The 22,876-nt window shown below is 31.5% G+C and overlaps 2 protein-coding genes across 7 annotated transcripts; both read right to left on the reverse strand.

Annotated features, from left to right (window-relative positions):
* Nucleotides 1-294: 294 nt before the first annotated feature.
* On the reverse strand, nucleotides 295-16,904 carry Rnb (BTB/POZ domain-containing protein Rnb). Of its 6 annotated transcripts, none has more exons than XM_074116266.1 (15): nucleotides 16,898-16,904; nucleotides 10,335-10,471; nucleotides 8,782-9,115; nucleotides 8,194-8,411; nucleotides 7,700-7,793; nucleotides 7,504-7,572; nucleotides 7,234-7,423; nucleotides 6,959-7,137; nucleotides 6,101-6,418; nucleotides 5,502-5,716; nucleotides 4,533-4,784; nucleotides 4,294-4,444; nucleotides 3,485-3,649; nucleotides 2,315-2,445; nucleotides 295-2,025 (listed from the first exon to the last, which is right to left on the reverse strand). In XM_074116266.1, the coding sequence occupies exons 2-15, from the start codon at nucleotides 10,469-10,471 to the stop codon at nucleotides 1,698-1,700; spliced, it is 2,781 nt and encodes a 926-aa protein (XP_073972367.1). In that variant the 5' UTR covers nucleotides 16,898-16,904; the 3' UTR covers nucleotides 295-1,697. The 6 variants fall into 6 exon arrangements, with proteins under 6 accessions (XP_073972367.1, XP_073972365.1, XP_073972364.1 ...); XM_074116264.1 differs by lacking the exon at nucleotides 16,898-16,904 and adding an exon at nucleotides 13,219-14,895; XM_074116263.1 differs by lacking the exon at nucleotides 16,898-16,904 and adding an exon at nucleotides 12,617-13,070.
* Nucleotides 16,806-22,759, reverse strand: LOC141448150 (uncharacterized). The gene is made up of 7 exons (XM_074116275.1): nucleotides 21,657-22,759; nucleotides 20,838-21,090; nucleotides 19,765-19,901; nucleotides 19,478-19,661; nucleotides 18,340-18,455; nucleotides 17,351-17,468; nucleotides 16,806-17,253 (listed from the first exon to the last, which is right to left on the reverse strand). Exons 1-7 carry the CDS (start codon nucleotides 21,743-21,745, stop codon nucleotides 16,903-16,905), a joined length of 1,248 nt encoding a protein of 415 aa, XP_073972376.1. The 5' UTR covers nucleotides 21,746-22,759; the 3' UTR covers nucleotides 16,806-16,902.
* Nucleotides 22,760-22,876: the final 117 nt, after the last annotated feature.

Consider the following 22,876-nt stretch of genomic DNA (forward strand, 5'->3'; position numbering starts at 1 on the left):
GGTAAGGATTAAAGTATAATTTTAAGGAGTATCTGCATAAGTTAATGTTTTGTTGGTTCAATACAGAAGAAGCTGACTATCAGTAGAAATATTTATTAAAAAGCTATGTTTATTAAGTAATGGAGAAACATTCTTGAGAGAATAGTGCCTAATTATACGAGTCCTTTGAACGGTTGTTTGGGATGAGGGACCATTTCAAGCTCATCCGTGATCTATGCAGATAATAGTAAACGAACAATCTTAGTCTTAGTGAAAAATATTCTGCCGTAGATTAATCTGGGAAAATAAAAAAAATTATTTAAAACAAATAACTTTTTATTTCACAATCCAAACAAATGTAATGGTAAGAATGTTAAAGCTTTTACATAAAAATGTTGCAAGAGTACAACTAACTAATACGATATCTTAGTTGATCATAGAACTTCCTTACGCCAGTAATAAATCAAGCGATGAGGAAGGTCCTTTATGACTGGCGAAACTCGGTTCTTAGTCAATAACGATTTTCTAGGAAAAATTGATTTTACAGGAAATGTACAGTTGCTTAGTTATAAAGAACATGCAGAAGAGTGCTCAGCTACGTTTTGTTTTGGGTGCCTTTTTTTTTAATCGTGTTTTGAAACTTCTAGCCCCCTAGTACTAATTTTTAAAGGTTTAGTTGTATGTATAAATAATACAAGAAAAAACTGAGATTAAAGCTTTCTTTTGCTACAATTTTAATTTATTGGAAAATTAAGCATCTTGTAATAAATATATAGTTCACATCTTCACTACAGTAAAAGGAGCTGCATGAAGCCGTGGCATCACAGCATCCCCAGAGCTCTACTAATAAGTACATGAACAAATGAAACTGTTTGGGAGTTTTTGTAACTCAACCAACCCGCATAGCCACGCCCTGATTATTTGTCAAAACGGCAAAAAAAAGACGAGTTGTTTTTATTTGACCGATTCCTCACCAATCTTGAATTCTTAGTTCAAACAATCATACTTATTAGTACATAGGTAATAAGCCGAAATGCCACTTAAGAGGAAGAGCCTCAACCCAATCTTTGGGAAGAAACTTTAATCATCCTCCCAGAAATATGTAGCAACAATATTATACATAATAAACAACAATTTTTTTTTTTTTTTTAAAGCTGTAAAATGATACTTCTGTTTCAGGGATTTTCTGCTCAAAAGTTACTGTTTGATCCAATGGGGTTACTCACTCGAAATATTGATATTTGAACTAGAGGATTCCAACTCAAATAGTTCATTTTTAAAAATCCCTTCTTTCGGACTCTGGAAACCTCAAAAAGTGTATTTAGGTTGAAAACTGTAATAATTTGGGAATGTGAGAAAGTAGCTATAAAAAGTGAAAAATTAGAATTTATACAGAGAAATATTTACCGACCTAAACTAATCAGGGTACTTGGGTGCCATTGCAGCTACACCACTGGGTCTGCTTCCATTATGAAAAGGTACTTTATATCACTGGAACATAACAACTCTTGAAATAACAATTTTTTTTTAGAGATAAAACGCATATTAATGTACAAGATTATTTCTTATCAAAGAATAATTACAATTATAAATGCTAAGTAATTAGCAAATAATTTCTAAAGCAATTAATAATTAATATCACATTAAATTGTAAGGAATACATTACCATACATTTTTAGATTAGTTTTTATTATACATACAAAAAAAAAGAAGCTAAACTACGATGACCATGAAGTTATTGGATAGGATCTATAATTTTTAGAATATGTAGCCAAATTTTCCTTAACAACTTGGGTGATTTCATTTAAAAATGCATCCTTCTGTTCAGATAGTACAATTTCACCAACAGCGGCTGTTCGGCTAGTTGCAGAGATATCTATCGCTGACAACAGATATTTGACAACATCTCGAGGAACATGCGCTGCAGAAGGTAAATGGCGGCCGGTAGCCATTCCCCAACGGTAGATCTGCGGTGATGTGTCCGGGCTTAGTCGGTTGTTCATAACGTGGTATAAAACTCTCTTTGTTAAGTTGGGTAGTAAAAACCTGTGCAAAAATATATTTTAATGTAACATTTTTAAAAAAAAAAAAATTAATACAAAAGAAAGATTACAAAAAAATCTTTGTCTTTTGTGTTGTTGTGCTGACGAAGAATTAAATTTAATTCGAAAGTAACCTTCCAAAGTTGGTAATGAATTTTTAAAAAAAAATTCAAATGTGGCATAATGAATTGTTTCTTTTTACTGACCAGTCTGATCTTTACTATCTCAAAACAAATAGGGACAATTGTCAAAAATAAGGTGTCATCGTTTATTTATTATTTGTGACTACCTACCTATCTGTTTGATGTACCATTTCTAGTAGAGTGTTAATGTCATTCGGCAGAAGGCAGGAGCAAAATTCACCAGATGTAGTTAACCTTGTCAAATATTGTAGGCAATCGGCTGTAATCTCAGATAGATGTACCTGTAAAATATGTATATGTAAATGTAAACAAAAGGTAATGAACAAATATAGTATGAATACCCACACAAATTTCACTAGTTTAAAATTCCTTGTCTTCTTCCGACTTTGACTTTTCACTTACTTAGTTCACTAAATAAAAGTTTACTACAATGAAGGAACATTTGTGGGAGACAAGACTACCAGTGCCTGAATCCTTTATAAATCTAAAAATGTAGAACGAAATATTTCCTAATTAGACTACAGGTTCAGGAAATATTATTCATACTTGGAATCTTGATTTGATTCTCACTAATAAAACATAGGTGATAGTGTTGCACAATCCTGTAAAATGGCATGGATATAGCATAGAGCATGGATTAAAATACTAAGGGTAAAAAAGGTTTAAGGCCCCTTGCATGAAGGGAAGCCCTCTAAATGAGGACATCTGTTCTAAAATTACCCTAAGATCAATTTTTCTAGAAAAAAAGCTTCAACTAAAAGTTTATGTAAGCAATCAATACTACATTTGTACCAACAATTAACATTAATATAGAATAAATAAACCCTTCCCCAGTCGCACTTCCGGCCTAGCCATTTTTTCAAACTTCAAATTTTAGCAACGCATTTAATCCTCTTTAACATTAAATACGTGAAAGTGTAAAATGAACTTTCGTAGGAAAAAGTACCAATAGTTTAGAAAAAATTGTGTGAAATGGGTATATGCCATTGTTAAAGTCCATTATTGGAGTCGTTTTCAAGAACATGGCAGAAAATATGGACTAATTTGAATTCAGTAAAGACGCTACTTCTAACACAGGTCAAATTTGACAAAATCTTAACTCACAGTTTCCTCTTGGTGTCTAAACGACAAAAAGCATGTTCTTCAAGTAACTAACAGTGATTTTCTGTTATAGGAATTATACTTTATATACTTACGCATATGATGCCTACACTTGCAAAACGTATTTCTCAAGGCACCTCAAATCATGTATTTTCAGAGAAGAATCAAAATAGAAAAAAAAAAAACTGGTAAGAGAAAGGGAACCTGAAAATGTTTTACCTGACTTAGATTCGATTCCATAAAACCACCCCTAAACATGGCTTCAAAAACGGGACAAGAATGTTCCAAAGATTGTCTATTAGCACCAACACGAAATCCATCATCCGTTACAAAAGTTACATTAGTCTCATGACGAACTGATGACACTTCGCAAGAAGTGCATACCTGTGAAAAAAAAAAAAAAAAAAAAAAAAACTCTCGTTACGTTTTACTTAAAAATGATAAACTAGGATGACAGGATGAAAAAAATCGTTCAGAACATTTGCCCTTCATCCAACTCCGAAGATTGATTCTGTCAGATTGATTATGCTCTTAAATATTACAGTATTAAAACGTATTATTTGTCAAATAGCACATTAGAGGAGAAATTAATTCTCCACCTTCTTATGGTGGTAAATAAATGATGGATTTACACATACATAAAATTAGTTCATCAAGAATAAAGAAAATCGATTGGTGCCAATTTAGAGAAGACCTAAAATAAAAAAATTGAAAAACCAGCTGTGGATTTGTCGATTGGCTGATAAGAACTGTTAAATTGGAACAATACGAGTTTTTAAGTTATCTTGACACAAAGATTAATTGTAAAAAACTATTTTTTCGATCTCTGGGAGGCCCAAAACGTGTGTGTTTCAAATAAAACCTCAAAAAATAAAATCAACAAAATAACGACACTTCCGCTTCCAATAAGGAGTTGGATGAAGAAAGGAAAAAAGCAATGCAAAGCTGCAAAGCGAAATGCTTATACAAAGTTTAAATACAAAATAATCTTTATCTCCGTAAATAAAAAGTTATAATTTGAAAAATACCGGTTCCGGAACTTGTGGATTTTTAACAGCTAACGTGGTGAACAAATTGTGCAAGGAAGGTACTGCTTCTTCTAATCTCGTATTTAGAGTATCCAGTAGGCAGCGTAACGCTCGATGGCCAAATAGTAAACTATTCAACATGTTTGGTTGCCTAGAATGGATATACATACAACTTTATTAGAATTATTGCTTAGTTTAAAAAAGTAACTAATACATATAATTCTCTGGTTTATACTAACTTAATTACATGCGGCACCGACAACGCAGTAGTGATTGAAAGTGGAGTCTGCGAAGATGATGCCAGTCTATAGGTCATCTCACCTTCTCCCAGGCCGGACTGTGCAGAGCCGGCCAATTCTTGCAGAATATATCTTCCGGTATCCCTAAGACGTGAACATTCCCAACAGTCTGGATGACGAGGTCGACACAGTAATCTATCTATAGCCAGTACGCATTCTTCTTCCAGCAGGTTGTTAAAGTAATGTTTGCACCTGAAAAGGGAAATTATTTTTAAAAAAAATTGGTATTGATCAAAAAGAAAAAGTATCTGTTAAACCTTTGTGTTAAATTGATACTAAATGTTAAATGGGCTTTAAATAGGAATTTTGAATATAGTGTCTAATCCCAGAATCCTTAATCATTAAAAAATCCATGAAAAGAAGTGTACACAAAGGGCTAGTGGTTTATCTGTGTAAACGGTATTCGAAAGCGATACAATTAGGTGTAATCGATCTTTTTCTGAGTATCCAGCAATACGAAGTTTCAAATGTTAATCGTTTTGAAACCCATATTCATAATTCAAATAATAATTGAATTTGACAATTCAAATGCATATTTATTTTTCAAGAATTACACTAGGCCTACTACATGCCACATTGTAAATAAAAACAAACAATGGCTGAGAATGTAAAAGTACATAATAGAAAGGGAAGGATTAGCTTTGTGATTGGTTGTGTACTGGACTGTATCTAGAAAGTACCAGCTTAGAGAGAGACCAGCTGTTGACCACTAAAGAATGAACACTGTCCAGAAGCCAACAGTTCACTAAACAAAAAAGCACAGAGTTCCACTGACTTTAGATCTTAATGCGCCTAAAATAAAATAGTAATGATAATAATTCCTGTGCAAGCGACAGGAAGAACTCAACGTTGAAAATATGGCAAGATCTAAGCATTTCCTCCTTTACTCTACTGTAGAAAAATACTTACGTGACTATAGATGACAAAGTTTTCGTAGCTTTCACAAAGTTCTGCCTATACTGAGGATAACGTAGCGACACCATATATTCAAGTAGAGTGTCGACTGTTGTTCTAGAGCCTAGCGCTTTAATCGGTGTACGCTGATACGTTAACTGGCACAGCGTTTCCAAAATACAACTGTCCACACTAGTAACTCCACCTTCCAAACTTTTATCTCCAAAACTCTACGAAAAATTATTAAAAATTAATTGATACATTAAAATAATAAATGATAAAATTATAGATATAATCGTGTTTTATTTTCTATTTTAATTTGCTTTATTCATTATTGATAATAAATATTGATCGTCTAGATTTCCATCACTTTCTAGAAGATACTTTTCCCAAAACAGACTTTATAGATCCGCCACCACAGTTTTATTATATTTATCTAAGAGATGGCTCTAAAACCAAACTCATTTGGATCATCTATGTTTTTTTGAGTGTTTTAGGTATCACTGCGTTGTTTTTGACCTACATGCCTTGAAGGAAATGTTATACCTCGTCTTCATACTGGGAGGATTGCTATAAGCAGTTATAATGTACATTAATGAACAAATAAAACTTACACTTAATCTTGCCATAGACGTAGAAGAAGACGGTGTCAGCTGTACATAATCTTCACTATCTGAAGGATCAAACCTTGGTGAAAACAGTAGGCCAGCCGTGTCCATATCGTCGGAAAGCGCAGGGGGTGAATCTGGCGGAGACATGGATCTAGGAGGCGAGAACTGATACTGAGATGGAGGACTAAGCGGTTGTGCTGGTACAGCCCCTTGAGTTCGTTCTCTAGGAGCAACCCTCTCAGTATGTTCTGATCCATGCTCTTTGGTGTGCGCTTTCAGCTGGGTCAGCAGTACATTAACCAAACCGCCTTTCACCATCTGCTGTAAAATCAATAACATCCTGGTCATTTATTTATTCATCCAAAATGGGAATAATTTTTGTTTTTTTCTTATTTTTTTATTTATTTCACCGAGGCTTCGACCTAGGGGCTAGATTTCTTCAGGGCTGTGAAACTTATTAGTAAGAAAAAGTTACATAAAAAGATTTTGAAAAATAATTTGATAAGATGCAATGAAGATAAGAAAATTCTTTTTACCTTAAGCAGATTAACTAATGCACTTTATTTACATGGAGACTAAATTGAAAATAAACTTCAAAGATTAACTGATTCTTCTTTCTTTGGTACTTTAACTTTATTTTTATTATAATTTTGATTAGTATTTCCTTACGGAAATAAACACTTTCTTTTTATAACGGAAACACATCTTACTAATAATTCCCTCCCCTCCATAATTCGCTCAAACAGGAATTTCCTAGGCAAAAACTCGTATATAAATCTAAAAAATTTTTAATTAAGTGAATCGGAAAGGGAAGCAATAAACCTCTAACACTCTTCCCAAAATCAAAATAGTCGTACTTACCATAAGACTGGGCTCATCATAATTAAACTGTGTGATAGCGCACAACAATTCTGGATAGAAGTGTTTGGCCGATGGATTCATCAGCAAAGACAACATGGTTTTGAATCCGTTCTCTCGATATCTCAATGAAGCTCGGATCATTGACTCTTGGCACACATAGCATAACGATGTAATCAGGTCTGTAGCAAAATTGGGGAAAAAAAAAAACAGATTAAAAATTGAATCTATGCTATACAAAAAAAAAAAAATGTAAATCGATTGTATATAATTCTTACACGAATCTAGTTTATTATCTTCATCATTTTTATTTAGCGTTTGAATAATAGCCGCCACTATTCCAGCTTTGCTTAATTCTATTCTGGCGAAAGGACATTGGCTCAGGTTGCAGATAAGTACACTCGCCATAGGTGCTACACCTAATTTTGATACAATCATTTCGTATCCATTACCTTTCTTACCGACTAACTGTAATCAGAGATTGTTATGATGGACAGTGCAAAGTTTGTTTTTTTCTTTACCATGCTAATTTTATTTCTAAATTTTACCTGTAAGGCGATTTCATTCGTACAAGGTTGAGTGAACACAATTAGTGATCTCAATACTAGTTTTACAAGCTGAAAATTAAAATATAACACATTAATGAAACATGAGAAAATTTATTTTAATTATATACTTAAAGTTATTTTTATGTTATTTAATTTAATGTGCAGAAGAAAAATAAAAAACTGTTTAAACTTAAACCTGTTCATTTTCTGTGTCAAGAAATGAGCTCACTGCTTTAACTGTACCGACTTTCAGCAAGTCACTATGGAATTTCTCAGATGCCCACATCCATCTGAAAGAATGGATAAAATGATTAAAATATGAATCATCAAAGTAAACTGAAAGTTTTGGACGAATCGTATGTGAATAATTTAACAATTTTGTTACTATTGCTGAAAAAGCGGAAGAGCAGCAAATCCTGAACCATCAAGTTTCCCTACTTAACCATAATTTTGGAGAAAACAGCCGAAACACTTCCATCCGGTTTCTGGTTTCAACTAAAAAGTCTTAAACCTAATCTTCACACATGCCAGATTATTGTAATCTAACCAGATTGCATTTGTATCAACGTCTTGATTAGAATTGAAATTCCCTTTCAAATCTGGCTTCAAGACTACAGAATATGTCAAAATGAAAGTTGTGTATAAGGGGAGAAATAAAAATAAAATAAAATATAAAATGAAATGAATCACCTCAACGCTCTAATCGCCATGTGTTGAACATCTACATCTTCAGTGTTATCCAAAAGAAGTATCAAAGCCGCAGGCCAAGCAACGCGATTTAGATCTTGAGCCACGGTTTTCGACTGCGCCAGATTACCAATTAATCTGCATAAACGTTTCTGAACTTTGACATCAGAAGTTTTTCGTAATACACTTAGCAGTTTTGTAGCAACATCACTTTTTCTTATCTAAAACAATAAGCAGCACGTACAATATTCCTAATATTATACTTTTACTCATAATGTTCATAATAATACTCAATGTTAATTGAAGGGGAAAAGATAGAAAACAAAATAAAAACGTACTGTACGCTTTTTGATTTATGTAAATCTGCCTTAGAAGCTAACATAATAACGAATGGATATTTCACTGCGAACGAAAATGGCTAAATTTTGTCTCTACCGGCTAAACAGAAAAACTCTGCATGTTCAAGGCGTAATTATATTTTTTAAAAAACAGGAAATATGTAAAAGCATTTCCCTACAATGACCAAGCAATGATTATGATTAAACGAACTACTCAATGGGTCATAAGAAACACAAAAGTAAATTTGTTTACCTCTTTACAAATGTCATCATCAAGCACAAGTTGGGTACAATTTCCCAGAATACTAAGTGTGGCATTTAATACATCGTTATCCGGAGACGATAAAGCTTTAAACAAATATTTAAATCCACCACATTCTTGCAACAATCTTACATCATTATTCTTAACTGTCACTTTGAATCTAATATAGCTAAGAGCTTTAAGAACTTCCTTCGATGACGAACTGTTCAATTTGTTTATGGCAACCCGTATTTTAGCTTTAGAAAGTTCAATTTCTTTTTTCTTTTCTGTATCTGCAATTTGTTCTTCTTTGCTTGACGATGCATGTTCACTGCACTTTTCCATTCTGTTTCATCAATATTAGAAAAAAAACTTCAATAAAGCTAGTGCTGAGAAGCCAATGGATCTTACGATTCAGAAATTCAACTTTTTCATGTTAGCATTTCACAAATTTGAATCAATACAATTTATTGAATTGAAAAAAAACAATTTAAATAATCACTTCAGTGAAAAACATGTTTTTTAGCAAATCATTTTAAAATATTTTTTACCTTAACCTAAAACTTATAACCTGATCACATTCGATGTCACAAAAATTTAAGGGATGTAACCAACTAATCACCTGTTTTACAGGAAGAAAAAATTACGTCTCTTAATTCTTTAAGCATTTCAGTAACGACAGGAGTCGTATTTTGTGAATATTGCGATGGAGTAGTTACACAACAAATTAGGATTAAAGAAATTTACCAAAAATGAGATGAGAACATATCAGGATATACTTTATGCGTATTGAAATATCATACGCAACTAAGTATGATTAACGGCGATTATTGTGACACAAGTATTTTTTCTTTAATCGTAATAAATTTTTATCATTTATTTAGTTTATTTTGCCTGAATTTTTTAATTTCCCATTTGTTAAAGCAGATATGTAATTCTATTTTTAAATTTTAATGGAATAATAGTAATTTTCTTCTATATGGGAGAGTTTAACGCATTGATTCCTACGCGTAGATCGCTATTAATCATTGGAATATAAGAAATTATGGTTAAATATGTTAGCTGTCCGCCTCCATCCACGACACATGATTGTTTATTTACTTAATTTTACATACTGAACTTCATTCCTTCACTCCATTCTATAAATGGACAAGTAAAAATCTAATGGAATGGCCCTGCTGAATATGAACTCTCCCACAATTTTATATAAATCGGCCGATTTTATTTGAAGGGTTTGTTTACGCCGACAATGTCCTCTTATATCAGGTTCAATTTTCAAACGAACGACTTTTTCAGTAATATCTAATATTTAAGTAAAACCTGCACACAAACTTTCCCCATTACATAGAATCAAAACTCATCTGAATCAGAGGAAGAGTGTTTTCTCTGATTCTGTTTTAATGTTGTACAACATATTTTCTTATCTCTGTCATTTTCAATAAAAGATGTCAAATTCGGTATTCTAAAATATTTCAGTACTTAACGTGGATTTAATTAACCATTATTTGGTGATAATGTTAATCATATCTATATTAGCAATATTTTTCTTGTTATTAATATCTTACCTACCGACTGAACGATGGACTTGCATGTAAATTGCAAAAAGAATGTGTTCTTTAATACAAAAAACCCGCATTTGTTGCTCTTCAGTCACAATACTCATAACCAATTGTCCATTTATCTTTCCTATGGTTAGTGGCATCTAAAACAAAACGTACTTATAATGAAATGATTATACAAAAATCGTCATAAAATGAAGGTCATAAGTAAATTCTGGGAGATGACTCGCAGTGAAGCAATTCTCTGTTAAGTTTTAATTTGGCAAACAAATCTATAAAAAAAAATCTTTTTTTGACGGAAATAAGGCAACATACATCGGAAACTGTTAGGAAATGACGTGTAAATTTCTCATTAAGCTCAAATTTAAAAATCTCAAAGAGAGATTACGATTAGTTTTTTTTTTTTTTTTTAATGGATTTTCTGAGTGAAAAACGATGGAAATTCTATGACTGCACGTTAAATTTTCGATTTCAAATAAAGCCCAGATCACTGTTATACACAATATCATAAATTCATCAAGAACTAAATTTCATTTTTCACTTGACTACATTTGTTTCATAAAAGAAATTAAAGCAGTAGATACGTTGTTCCGAAACCGATCACCAAAATTTTCTGGCCAGCATTTAAGTTTAATAATGTTTTTCAGCTCAGTGATCAATAGCACGTTGAGACTCAACGAAATCTTCCGGAGGTAGCCAAAAGATTAGCTCGGATCCTTAATACTAACTAGCAGTAATTATATCTGGAGTGAATATCTGCAAGCACAAAGGGGTACGAAAAGCGCCAGTCTTGGATCAAAATTTTTGAACATTTAGGCTAATTTTATTCTAGATTAATAATTTAAAATCCAAAATGAATTTGGTTATAATAGACTAATGAAAGTAGTGTTTTTTTTTCGAAATATATTTTTGGTAGGCACACCATGTATAAAGGGAGAAGAATTTTCCAATTTTCCAACTAGATCTTTAAGGGATCCTACACAATTTAGCTGAGGAAAGATAACCCCTAAGTCTAATATATTCAAACCGAGGAAATAAGAAGGAATGCGAGGTTTACAACAAAATTCTAAGAGTGAGGTACATGCTGAAGATAGATTGCAGATGAACTACCAAAAAAAAAAACAGTTTCTCTCAAGAAATTAGTCGTATTCTCAAAATTATTTCAGGAATAATAATCTTGTTAATGCTTACAAGAAAACCTGCATAAAGTATGAAATCATTTGGTCAGACTGACAAGAATAAATATTCGCTCTCCCCACGTCGTAGAAATATACTGAAAAATGAATGAAGGACAAGAACATATTTTTGCAAATATTTTTGTTATTTAACATTATTATATTAATACACTCACACAAACAAAAATAAAACAACTGTTAAAATGACTAGAAAATATTTTTTGTTTTCTTTGCTTAATATTTAAATTATATTATAATAGTATAGCTAAATATACTATCTATAAAAGAGTCATTAACTAATTTTGTAAAGTAAAATTAATTTCTTAGTATAAAATGTTTATAATATATTTTACAACCGGTACACATTACATCTTTTACTTTCCAATCTTAATAGGAATAAAATAAACAAAGCAATAATAATTCGTACAATCAAAACAAGAGTAAACAGCATCGTATATTCCAATTAAATCGTTTATTTACCTTAATACAGTACGTATTTATGCTTTTGCAAAATTGTTTGTTTTTTACAGAAAATAAAAAATAAAAATAAGGTTGCACGATGTTTATTAAGTGATGAAATAAAAGAAATTTTGTGGCCATGATTATCAACATTCAATAAAGGGGAATTAAGTTTATAATAATAAATTACTTGCCAGATTCCCAACCGTTTGTAAATATTATGGTTGTTTTCACTTGGTGATGATTTTTTAAGAATTGAAGTATTCGTATATCCAGTACCAGTTGTAGCAAGAGTAAAGTTAGGACAATGTATGAAACATTCGAAATAAAAAACTTAGTCATAAGTGATGTCTTCCTTACAAAAATAAATAAAAACGTTTAAGGCGCCAAAAACCCTAACAGCTGATGCGCCAGAAATAAAATGTTTTCAAGAAAATTAAATGAAATAGTACACTTTCGAAAACAAAATATGTACAATTTTGGAAGATATCGCCGCTTTAAGAGACCAATATTTTAAAAAAAAACGAAAAGTTAATGGAATTCACATGGTTCGTATGAGTTTACATAAATAACTTATGTATAATCAATATTTTTTAAAACTTCGCACTTCTAACCAAACATTTGAATAATAATAAAATAAAAAAAACACCTTACGCAAAATTTGACATTGTCATATCCATTGATAAGATTGTTACCAACTAAAATGAATACGTTCAGCACTTATTTATAAAAAAAAAAAAAAAAATATGTTTATTTTAAAAATGTGTGGCATAACAATAATAATGGTTGGGAATCAGATTTGACCAAACTTTCGAACGTACGTTTTTGTAAAAGATGTGTGAAATAATGTCCTAAGTTATTAACATTATTATTATTTTTTTGCCATTTTTATCATCCAAATCCCAGTCAATTTGTTGTTTTTATTACTTATAAAACATATAAAATCACTTGCATTATAAATGAATGAATTTTTTTTGTTTGAATATCTACTTTGCTGTGTTCTACTTGAAATATTTAATTTTCATTTGAACATGTATACTAACACACTAACGGAATTTCTTCTTATATAAATCCAAGAAAATTTTTCAGATTAGACTTTTTATATAATAATATAACACACTTATTAATATTCTAAATTACGAAATATTTTTTGTTGAATATTACGCTATTCAGTAAATTTAAGCAGTATTTTTTATTATTATTATTCAAAACTGAAATAAAATGTAACAAAAATAGTTCATTTCAAATTTAATTACCTTTAAACAATTTTTCTTTACATAAAGTCCATCTTTATCCAATATTTCTAAGTTAATAGTAGTTCATGTGTTCACTTCTAAATTCCTACTAAAAACAGTTTGGGTAATTTTTCAAATACTAAATTCTAATACATCGCTAAAAAATAATAATTAATTTTCACTATTTAAAAAAAAAAAAAAACACATTTTTTACTTAAACATTTAAGACAAGTAACTTTTTTATTTTTTTCCAACTAGGTTTTTAAATGTGATAAAGATGAGACATGACGTTCATTTCTTTTGGCATGTGTAAAGTTATATTCTGTTTATTCAGGATATAGTTGAGCCCTAATGCTATTTGTGGTTATTTCGGGACATTCAAGGGAAGACATAATTGGTCTCCCTAATTATTAAAATTGATTAGATTCCGCAAAATTAATTTGTAAAATCTGTACACAGTTCGGGAATACATGTTCTCTTTTCTTGAAATGATAGAAAAAAAAATATTTAAGCTCTGTACCTCTAAGATAGCAAAAGAGTTTAGAAGAACTTGTCGATGTCAGAAGTTGGATTGGCCTCTAAAAGGGGGATCCTTCTAATTTGAAGGTGCTAACACCCATATCGGCACTATCTTGTACTAAATGCTGCCCCCAAAAAAAGAGATCTGGCCAACTTTGGTATGTGCAGGCAACATATACGGGATATGCCTAAATAAATAAAGTAGTTAATATTGTATTTTCATCAATCTTTTGATTGTTGTGAAAGAAAGGATAGGACGTTTTAGATCTGGGCTTCAATTCGGCCGTTTAAAAAAACGGGTACTCCTGAATCTGTAAAGGGAATGGAAATTCTAGGCAAAGTTCATAAAATACGGTAAAATATCAGTTACTGAAACTTCGGGTCGACATTCACGATTTATGAGTATTACCTTCTACTGTGCATTAAGAAGCGTGAAAGATAGCAATGTATAAAGTGATAAACCCTGTCTGTTTTCAGCTGTCTTTCTTAGTTTTATAATTGATTAATTATTTGCAATTAAATCGAAGAGATCATGATAAAGTTTATGAAACGGTTTAAATTAAGCGTATGGTACTACTTCGTTTTCTACACATCAAAATATAACAATTCATATAAACCACGTTCTGATTTTCGATTGCTTTTGAGAAAAGCTTTTTTCAATGGAAAAATGCAAGAATTATTGACAATTATAAACTAATCATTTTCTCGAAAACTGTTGTAAATCGGATTACGTTTTTTTTTTTTTGTTTTTCGAAATGTAACGTAGATTCAACTCTCTCGTTTGACCAATAGAATCAGTACTTTCAGTCTAGCAAGAAAATCACATTAATCACGCAAAGAAGTCAGTTAGAAACGAAATTTATTTCATCTTTTATTCGTCCTATCAATTTTCCAGATATTCACCTTTCATAGACCAAAAAAAATCTCTTGATTCTGAAATCATAATTTAAAAAAAACATTTGGGCAAAACAAAATGATTAGTTTTAAATAAGAATTCATTGCATAATAAGCAATCATCCGAGAGTTATTGAGAGTAATCTAAATATATTGAGTATATATTCAATATAATGATAAAGGTCTAAGCTTCATCTACAAGTACTTCTCTTTTTTTCCTTTTTTTATAGGCTAAAATAGCGATATACGTAATAAATACCAAAGCAAATATCTCTTTGTATTTGATTAATTTTTATTTTCTTTGAGAACGACTGTATTATATTATCTCTATGGAAAGCTCCAAATCGGGAAGAATATTTTATTACATGTGTGAACAACATAAATATAATTAAATGATATAAATACGAGTAATACGAGTTTTTTTTTAATATATATATATATATATACATATATATATATAAATTTATGTATATATAAAAATAACATGAAATAACGGCTAAAACTTCAGAATTCTAGAATCTCAAGGGCGAATTCCTCCTCACAAGAAGGAAGGAAGCGATCTGACTTTATTAATTCCTTAGAACAAAATTTTTTTTTTCATCAAAACCATGTGATTATTAAAAATCATAATTAGAGAATAAATAATTAAAATTTATAAGAAAGAATCTTTAAAGTTATGTTCTCGGACAACCAGGCTGGTCTTTAAGGCTCTCAAGGTCAGACAAGGGACTCTATTCAAGGCTAGTTTGGGTCGACTCGAAAAAAAAAAAATTCGGTAACCAAGAAGAGTCTTTCTTGACTGAATGTCTGAACATTCAAGGATATAGTGTTAATCGTTTCGCTCCGACGATGAACTTACTATGAAGCCAAAATGCTGGCAAAATGTCTACAAGTACAATGCTGCATAGTAAGTCACAGGAATGTGGGGGGTGGAAATCATCGCAAGAAGTAGATGAAAAACTTATCCAAGTTTAAGATCATTACCAAAATAGTTTCAATAAGTCAAGCAACCCCATTCGGATGCCTTTAGGATCCGAATAGACCAGTGTTCCAGTACAAGGAACCTCATACTCAAGTAATTTAAGCTAATAAACTCATGTTCAGGAACTTTACACAAGAGCCCTATCATCAAGTCTGATGCGCTTAGTCCGATCAAACAACCATCAGGACTAATGGAGACGCTCTAACCAGTGGTTGCAGCCACAGTAGATCCTTTTTTTCCTGGGCTAATCTCACACGGTATTTATTAACAGCTGTTCAATTTCGGTAGGAGAGAAAATTTTGCATTCAAAACTAGCCTATGTTACTCTACACGAAAATAAGCCTCAGGGTCCTCAAACTCGTTTTATCAAACAACAATCTCAGAGAAGACTTACTCGATTTTTTTTCTTAAAATTAATTACAAGATCTCAAGAATTTCATTTTTCTCAACATTATATCGTTTTATAATGTTTAATCTTTCATCTATAACGTTTTTCCTAAAAAAGTATTTAAGTGTAATTCTGATTGAGGAATGGCTGTTAGGTTTCGCTCTAACGTGCCACTTTAGTGCATTGTATGATGCAACAATAAAAGGATTGATTAATTAGTTGCTAAAGCTGCGTATTTTAAGAAAATCGCTTGATCTAAAGGGAAACGTTGAAATTTCTCTAATATTTATTCCATTTCAGTGAATGTACGTACTGTTTAGCATCCTAATGTGAGAGAAAATTAAATATGAATTAAGAGAGTACTGTGTACTAACTAAATTCTCTCTTATTAATCAAGCAATTTTCAAAAAACTAATCACAAAGGGTAAGAGAATATCTGGTGAGTGTACACAGTTTTTTTCTCTTTATCTTTTCAAGTTCGCAACTTTCTCGAAATCTAGCCTTTTAATGATTTTCTTCTATCATTTTTTACACACACATACTGTATTATTACTCATTTCTTTTCCTTTTATTCTAAAACATGTTCTAACGAATCAATAATATCAAATTGTATCTATTATTACGACTGTATACTTAATTCATTCTTGTTTCTGATTTAAATTTCGCAAGTGTCACTATTAGTATCATTCAAGGATTCATCCAAGATAGAAATGAAAGGTTATAAGATTAATTGTGATAATGACGATGTAAGTGATCGAGGATGCATTGACTAGAGGGGCGGCTATCAAAAAAAAAGGTGGAGGAGAGCAGAAAGTGAGGTTACACTTTTAGATAGGTTATTAACATCTATGGTATTTTTTTTTTTTTGTAAATACCAATCTCTCTTTTAAGTAAAAGGATTAACAACTATTACAAACCCAGATCACAGATTATCTTGTTCACATTGTGGCGGTTGAGGAGGAAGATGTACAACCTGGCAGCCATTATATGCTGTAGCTGATGTGGCTGTAGGTGTTATTGTTCGGCAGCTTAGTGGATCTTTTGGTTGTATCAATTCGGTAACTGGCTTTGTGCACAACTCGTCGTCATCACCATTATCAATGGTTATCATGCCATCGCCGGCGGCAATTGCTTCATTGGCCTCGGTGAAAAGTTTTACCGTTGTAGTTGTAGATTTTTCCGACAAAGGATCATCATCTGAATCGGAATTTGGTGGCGGTGACATTTCTTCATCAGATGAATCTTTACAATCTTTACGCTTGCTGGACTTTTGCTAAACCAAGAAAATAAATATATACATATATTTTAATTTCCACAGGCTGACAGTTAATAACATCTTTATAAAAAAAATAAAATAATTATTTACTAACAGATTTTGAATTGTAAATATTAGTCCTTCGACTTCTAAATTTAGGCATATATCGTTCTGCAATTGGTTGCACTCTTCGTATGTCAAAATCTTGATCAACTCGTCGTACAGTTTGTAATCTAAACAAAATATGACTATAGTCAATGTTTGCTCAGTTATTATCTATTTTCTAAAACGTGCTTACATGAGATAATCCAAATCAGGGATCCCAAAAGAGGTAACCTAATTCCAAAAATTATGGTGAAAAGGAATCATTCATTTCATCCCGAAAGACATTCTCATCAAACTGGTTCAAATAAAATGTGCAGTTTCTTAGACGATGTCGAGCAACCCTCAAGAGTTCGCAACCAATTTTTCATCTCTTGGATTAACACCCAGTCGTCGAAACGATCACGAGAACCATGACGAACCTACCAAGCTCCAGTAATGCTATAAGTTCAGCCAAAAGAGGAAAGCTATACTGAGGATTTTTAAGGCAGTTCCACCTTATTAAATTACAAAATACTGGAAAATCTATCAATTTTCAATTTCTATGATTTTTCGTTATTACGGACGAACACTTACAGACTAACTTGGAAAAAAAACACTATTTTGAGGAGTCTCAGACCGATTTTTTTTTCTTTAAAAACTCTTAATACGAAATCTCTCTCGAAACTCCTTCTCTTGTTAGCCGAGTAAAAATTTCGGACCTACATTAGGGAATCAAGCAATACGACCCAAGATGCCCAATGAGAGCAGATGCTTTGCGCCCATCAATAAGGCCGATATTAAATTTTTAAAATTATTATTAATAATAATTGTGGAGACGTTTTTTTTTAACAGTGCGTCCACCAGGCTATCCACAAGGACGCCAAAATCCCTAAAGCAGGAAATCTGCAAGTTCACTTCTTTTTTCACTAAAAAACAAAATGTCGAAACACCGAAGACATTTCAAAGAACTTCTTAAAAATTAAAACAGTGTAAAAATAATTATGGAAAATATAGAAATACCTTTGTTCCTCTGAAGTCACGTAAAGATCTCCAGGTCTGTGATATGTGTTATGATTATTGTACGCTTTCTGATTGTAGAAGAGACCATCGCAGGTATTACATTTATAGATATCCCCCTATGATTGACAAAACATAGACAAAATATTAAAAACAAAAAAATCTCTCAGATAAAAGTATGATATACAATGCATTAATAATATAAAATTAAACATAAAAAAACCTTATTTTTAACAACAAAATTGTGGATAAAAGACAAACACAGTATTTACGTATAATACAAACATTTAAACAAAAAAGAGTTTTTTAATAAATAGTATATAAGTTTTTTACAAATACAAGTAGTTTTTTTAAGAAAGCTTAGATTGCCTTACATAACGAAGTGAATTTAGTAATTTACATCAAGTATGTGAAATCGAAAAGTAGTTCTTTAAACACCTTAACGGAAGGAGTTCGTTTCAAGTACCTAACCATCCAAAAATCAGCACTGTTAAGGTAATACAGTCATCCAAATTTATTAAGAGGACAAAGTGACCATCATCGTTCATGAGGCAGTAAGAGTACCACAAAACACGTCAGATGTGACGTGCACAATTGGTGAACGCTAGCCGTCAACTACAAATTAGCTGGAATTGAATCTCGGCAGGCCGAGAAAAGATTGTATAATTGCCCAATTTTCTTAAAAAATCAATTATAAAGCCGACTTAATAAGACAGTTCTTTCGTAAAATGGCATTTGATGAATCAATAAAGTGCAGCAAACGGCTAGGTGTTCATAATTTTAAAAGAAAATTCGCATTTATTAAATTTATCGTCGTCCAATAGCAGCTCTCTGGTAGCTTTAAGCCTTATCGAATATTAAAGTAGGCAGAAGATTACTTCTGATGAAACGATAAGGAAAGCAGAGAAACGCATTTCTGGTTGTTGTAAACGCATTTGAAAAAGACATTGCATAAAATGCGATATGGTAAAATGGCACTTCTGACTTACGGAATAGTGTTAGAAAACGATAATATTATATATCAATAATAAGAAATTTGAGCTTTCTGTAGCATTTGTTTTTGAGTAAATTCTGTTCACACATTAAGGACCTCAAAACATGGTATTTTCGGAGAAAAATAGTAACTTAATTAAAATCATACCGGTGTGGTCGCTCGTTCTTCCTCCGTATGTTGTCTTTCTAGATGTTTTTCTAGATTAAACTTGCTAATATATTCAATTCCACAAAGATGACAATAATAAGCGCTCTGGGGTTCTCCAGCATTGTTGTAACGAATTTTCTTCGACGGTGGTGGAGTCAATATTTGTTTGTACAAGGAAACAACTCTGAAGAAAAAAAAAAAACAAAAACAGAAAATGGCGGTTAAAAAAGATATAAGAATAAGTTGGTATTGTATTTTTTTTTTTCTTATAAACTAATTAAGTTCACCTATGATGTGCAGATTTATGGTGATATTCATGGGCTAACTTATTGTAGAATACTGCGCCGCATTGGTAACAAGGATAGGGATTCTTTGGAATGTGTTCGGTTTCATGTTGCTCCTTTAGATGTTTATCTCGGTGACCCTGCACATGACCACATTCTTTTTTTTTTTACATGCTACAATAATAAAAACTTAACTATGATAACCTAAATCACTAAATATAATTGGAATTCCAAACAAACCGGATCCTCAACTCAACAAGAAATGCAACATATTAAACTCGTGTTTCTATTACAGATTGTGAAATTTGAAAATTAAAAAACAAATCGTTTTAAGATTTTTCTTGATAGGTGCAACATAGATTATACCAACAACTTTGTAATATAGCGAAGGTTACATATTTTTGGAGTAAGCACATATGCAATTCCTTTGTTTGGCGCCGTTTTCATGGCGTTTTCTTGAATTCTAAATAGTTTGATATTAGTGTTAATCGGAAGGGAGACTATAAGAAGCCCCATCTTGGGCTTAAATTCATATTCTTCTGTTTGGGAACCGTTCAAGTACCTCACCAGTAAGTTTAAACTAATTATTTCGTTATTAATGACTGAATATTAATTATTGTTTGTTTTAGCTTAAAAAGATCATGTTACGAAAATTATTTGCAGCAAAAATTCTCATTATGAACGTGAATGGTTTCATCCTAAATATAATGAAAACAATAAAAAAGTAATAAAGTAAATAAAAAGTAATGAATTAACTCATCAAATGCCCCTCCCACTGCGTAAAAAATCTGGACGTGTACAGATCAGTAAATCAGAGAATTTCATAGGACAAAAGAAGTAGAACATATGGTTGTTTATTACTCTTCTTTCCTCTGTTTCTCAACCATCCAGCGCTTTCGACGATCAATTATTCACAAATTCATCTTTTGATACCTTGAAAGGTGTATCCCTTACCGGAACTTATGAACTAAAACTTTAAAGAAATCATTTGATACTTATCCAACTAAATAAAACGAACTGTGTTTAAAAATAATAATAATAATTTAAAGGAACCAAAAAAAATCTTATCTACTAACCATCAATGGAAACTGCATGCCACATTGTGGGCAATAATGTTTAGCAGCGTTAAACGGATGTTTCCGAAATTTATGCTGTATTGCTTTGGTATTACATTTGAAGGCTTCTCCGCATACATCACAAACTATATTTGTGTTGATCTGCGAACCAGTTCCTTTTATATATGTACGATCTTTGTTGGTCAATTCTTTCAGTTCACCCGCCGGACCCAGTTGACGACCTTTTAGATCGATCTCTTTATTGGCATGTTTCCTGTAATTTTAAGTTATATATAAGAAGATGTTTAATACAGTCAGTTGGATAGAAAATGCTGTACAGTACCGACTTCATCTGTCATGGCACTCTTGTTGTTATCTCACATTCTGACAAAGGGAAGACGCTTTATAAGTGGAAGTTGTTTGTAAACAAATAAATTTATTAACAAAGATTTAAAGATACTAGAGAACCTGAAACCGGTTAGGATGAAAGTAAGTAAGCATCTTACGACGGAAAAACTATTGATGAAATTATTCAACTTTATTTATCCCACTATTTGTTATTACGCCCTAAAAAATAAAATTAACACCTCTAAGTAGAGCCGTTATCACACGACATTTTAAGAACATTTTTAATCTAAATCGCTTTAAAATAAAATAAAGAGAGTGAACTATTGTTCACGGCACACACTAATAATTTGTGACAGAAACATTAAAACTTAAAATAATAAAACTTTAAAGATTTTCTATGCCTTGACAGAGTCATAACTTCATGCAAGTTGTCTCATTTTAGAACTTATAAGTTAGTAGATTTTCTATTTATATAAGGATACTTTTGCCCACCTGAAATGGTCTTGCAAAGCTTCTTTAGATTCAAGTTTTGCATTGCACATAACACAGGTATGACTTTGGACTCCGTCTGGTTTAGACATTTTTCTAGGATCGATTTTTCTTTCTTTTCTTTATTATTATGAAAGACCTTAACACTAAAATAACTACAATTAATTGAGAACTTCTTATTTATTATTATTATTTTTAAATAACTCCCAAATAATAAAAAGAAAACAAAGTAAACACTGTGAAACTAAGTCCAGTGTTGCCGTATCCAGAACAGCCAAATAATATGGTGACTAGCCCGACACTCCATAACACTTCTTAACTAGTACCAGATATCTTTTCCATGATAATAGAGTGCGCTTCTGTCCAACTCTCTTATTACCAAATACGCTTTATTCAATATCACATTACGATCGAAATATGGCATATTACAAAACATTATTCCAAAAAAATTGTTGATGTTAAATAAAAGTTTTCTGTGCATTAATTTAGGGGAAAGGAAAATATAATGTACAGGAAATTATAGCTTTCATCTCGTGTCTTAATTTTGGTTCATGCTTCTGATTTGTGGAGGGAGCCATTCCCGATGATACTAATCTTAGGTTTTAATCACTTTTTATGTCCCCACTGTTCTTCTATTGGAAATAACTTTTTACAAAAATCTGTTGGTATTTATCATGTTCCCTAAACTCTCAACAAGTTTTTTAAGAGGTTTTTCACATTACCAGTAACCATTGTCCTAGGAACAAAATTAACTAGGGCCCTTTCTCTTTGTGCGTATGTTTCTCTTTAAACTTACTGTGCTGATTGCATTCACGTAGATAATTTTTATTTGAAACATATCCCCAATAATCTTTTTGGGTCTTTTTAAGGTGGTAGTTGTTAACTTTCACTTTAAAATGCCATTTACTTTAACTTTTACTAATTTCATAATTAAAGATCTCTTGGTTTAGCTTGAAATTCTTTTGATGTAAAATTCATTCTACTCCTGAAGTTCTGGGACGATACGCTCCCCTCAAAAATACTTTCATTTCAGTAAACTTGTATTAGAACTCAGTAAAAATTCAAAGTTAGAATTTTGGAAATAAGAGATAGTTCTATAGATGCTCTTGTCAGTGTAAATATTTCTTTTTATATCATTTTTAAATATTTAGAAATATGCAGTTTTCACCTTTGAAACTGAAATGATCAAAAAGAAAGAAATAGTCGCCTGTTCAAGAAATGTG

Source organism: Rhodnius prolixus, unplaced genomic scaffold (assembly GCF_049639745.1).
Source record: "Rhodnius prolixus isolate KJV_2025 unplaced genomic scaffold, Rpr scaffold_13, whole genome shotgun sequence".
Taxonomy (NCBI): Eukaryota; Metazoa; Arthropoda; class Insecta; order Hemiptera; family Reduviidae; genus Rhodnius; species Rhodnius prolixus.

What these genes read in the sequence shown, in the direction of transcription:
- Rnb (XM_074116266.1), bottom strand. Translation starts at nt 10,471, where the DNA reads ATGCCACTAACCATAGGAAAGATAAATGGACAATTGGTTATGAGTATT. An exon ending in ATGATGAGCCCAGTCTTATG is followed by an intron (nt 6,419 to 6,958) that starts GTAAGTACGACT and finishes TTGATTTTACAG; the next exon opens with CAGATGGTGAAAGGCGGTTT. An exon ending in TGGAATCGAATCTAAGTCAG is followed by an intron (nt 2,446 to 3,484) that starts GTAAAACATTTT and finishes CATATTTTACAG; the next exon opens with GTACATCTATCTGAGATTAC.
- LOC141448150 (XM_074116275.1), bottom strand. Translation starts at nt 21,745, where the DNA reads ATGTCTAAACCAGACGGAGTCCAAAGTCATACCTGTGTTATGTGCAAT. An exon ending in AAGAACGAGCGACCACACCG is followed by an intron (nt 18,456 to 19,477) that starts GTATGATTTTAA and finishes TGTCAATCATAG; the next exon opens with GGGGATATCTATAAATGTAA. An exon ending in ATATTTACAATTCAAAATCT is followed by an intron (nt 17,254 to 17,350) that starts GTTAGTAAATAA and finishes TTCTTGGTTTAG; the next exon opens with CAAAAGTCCAGCAAGCGTAA.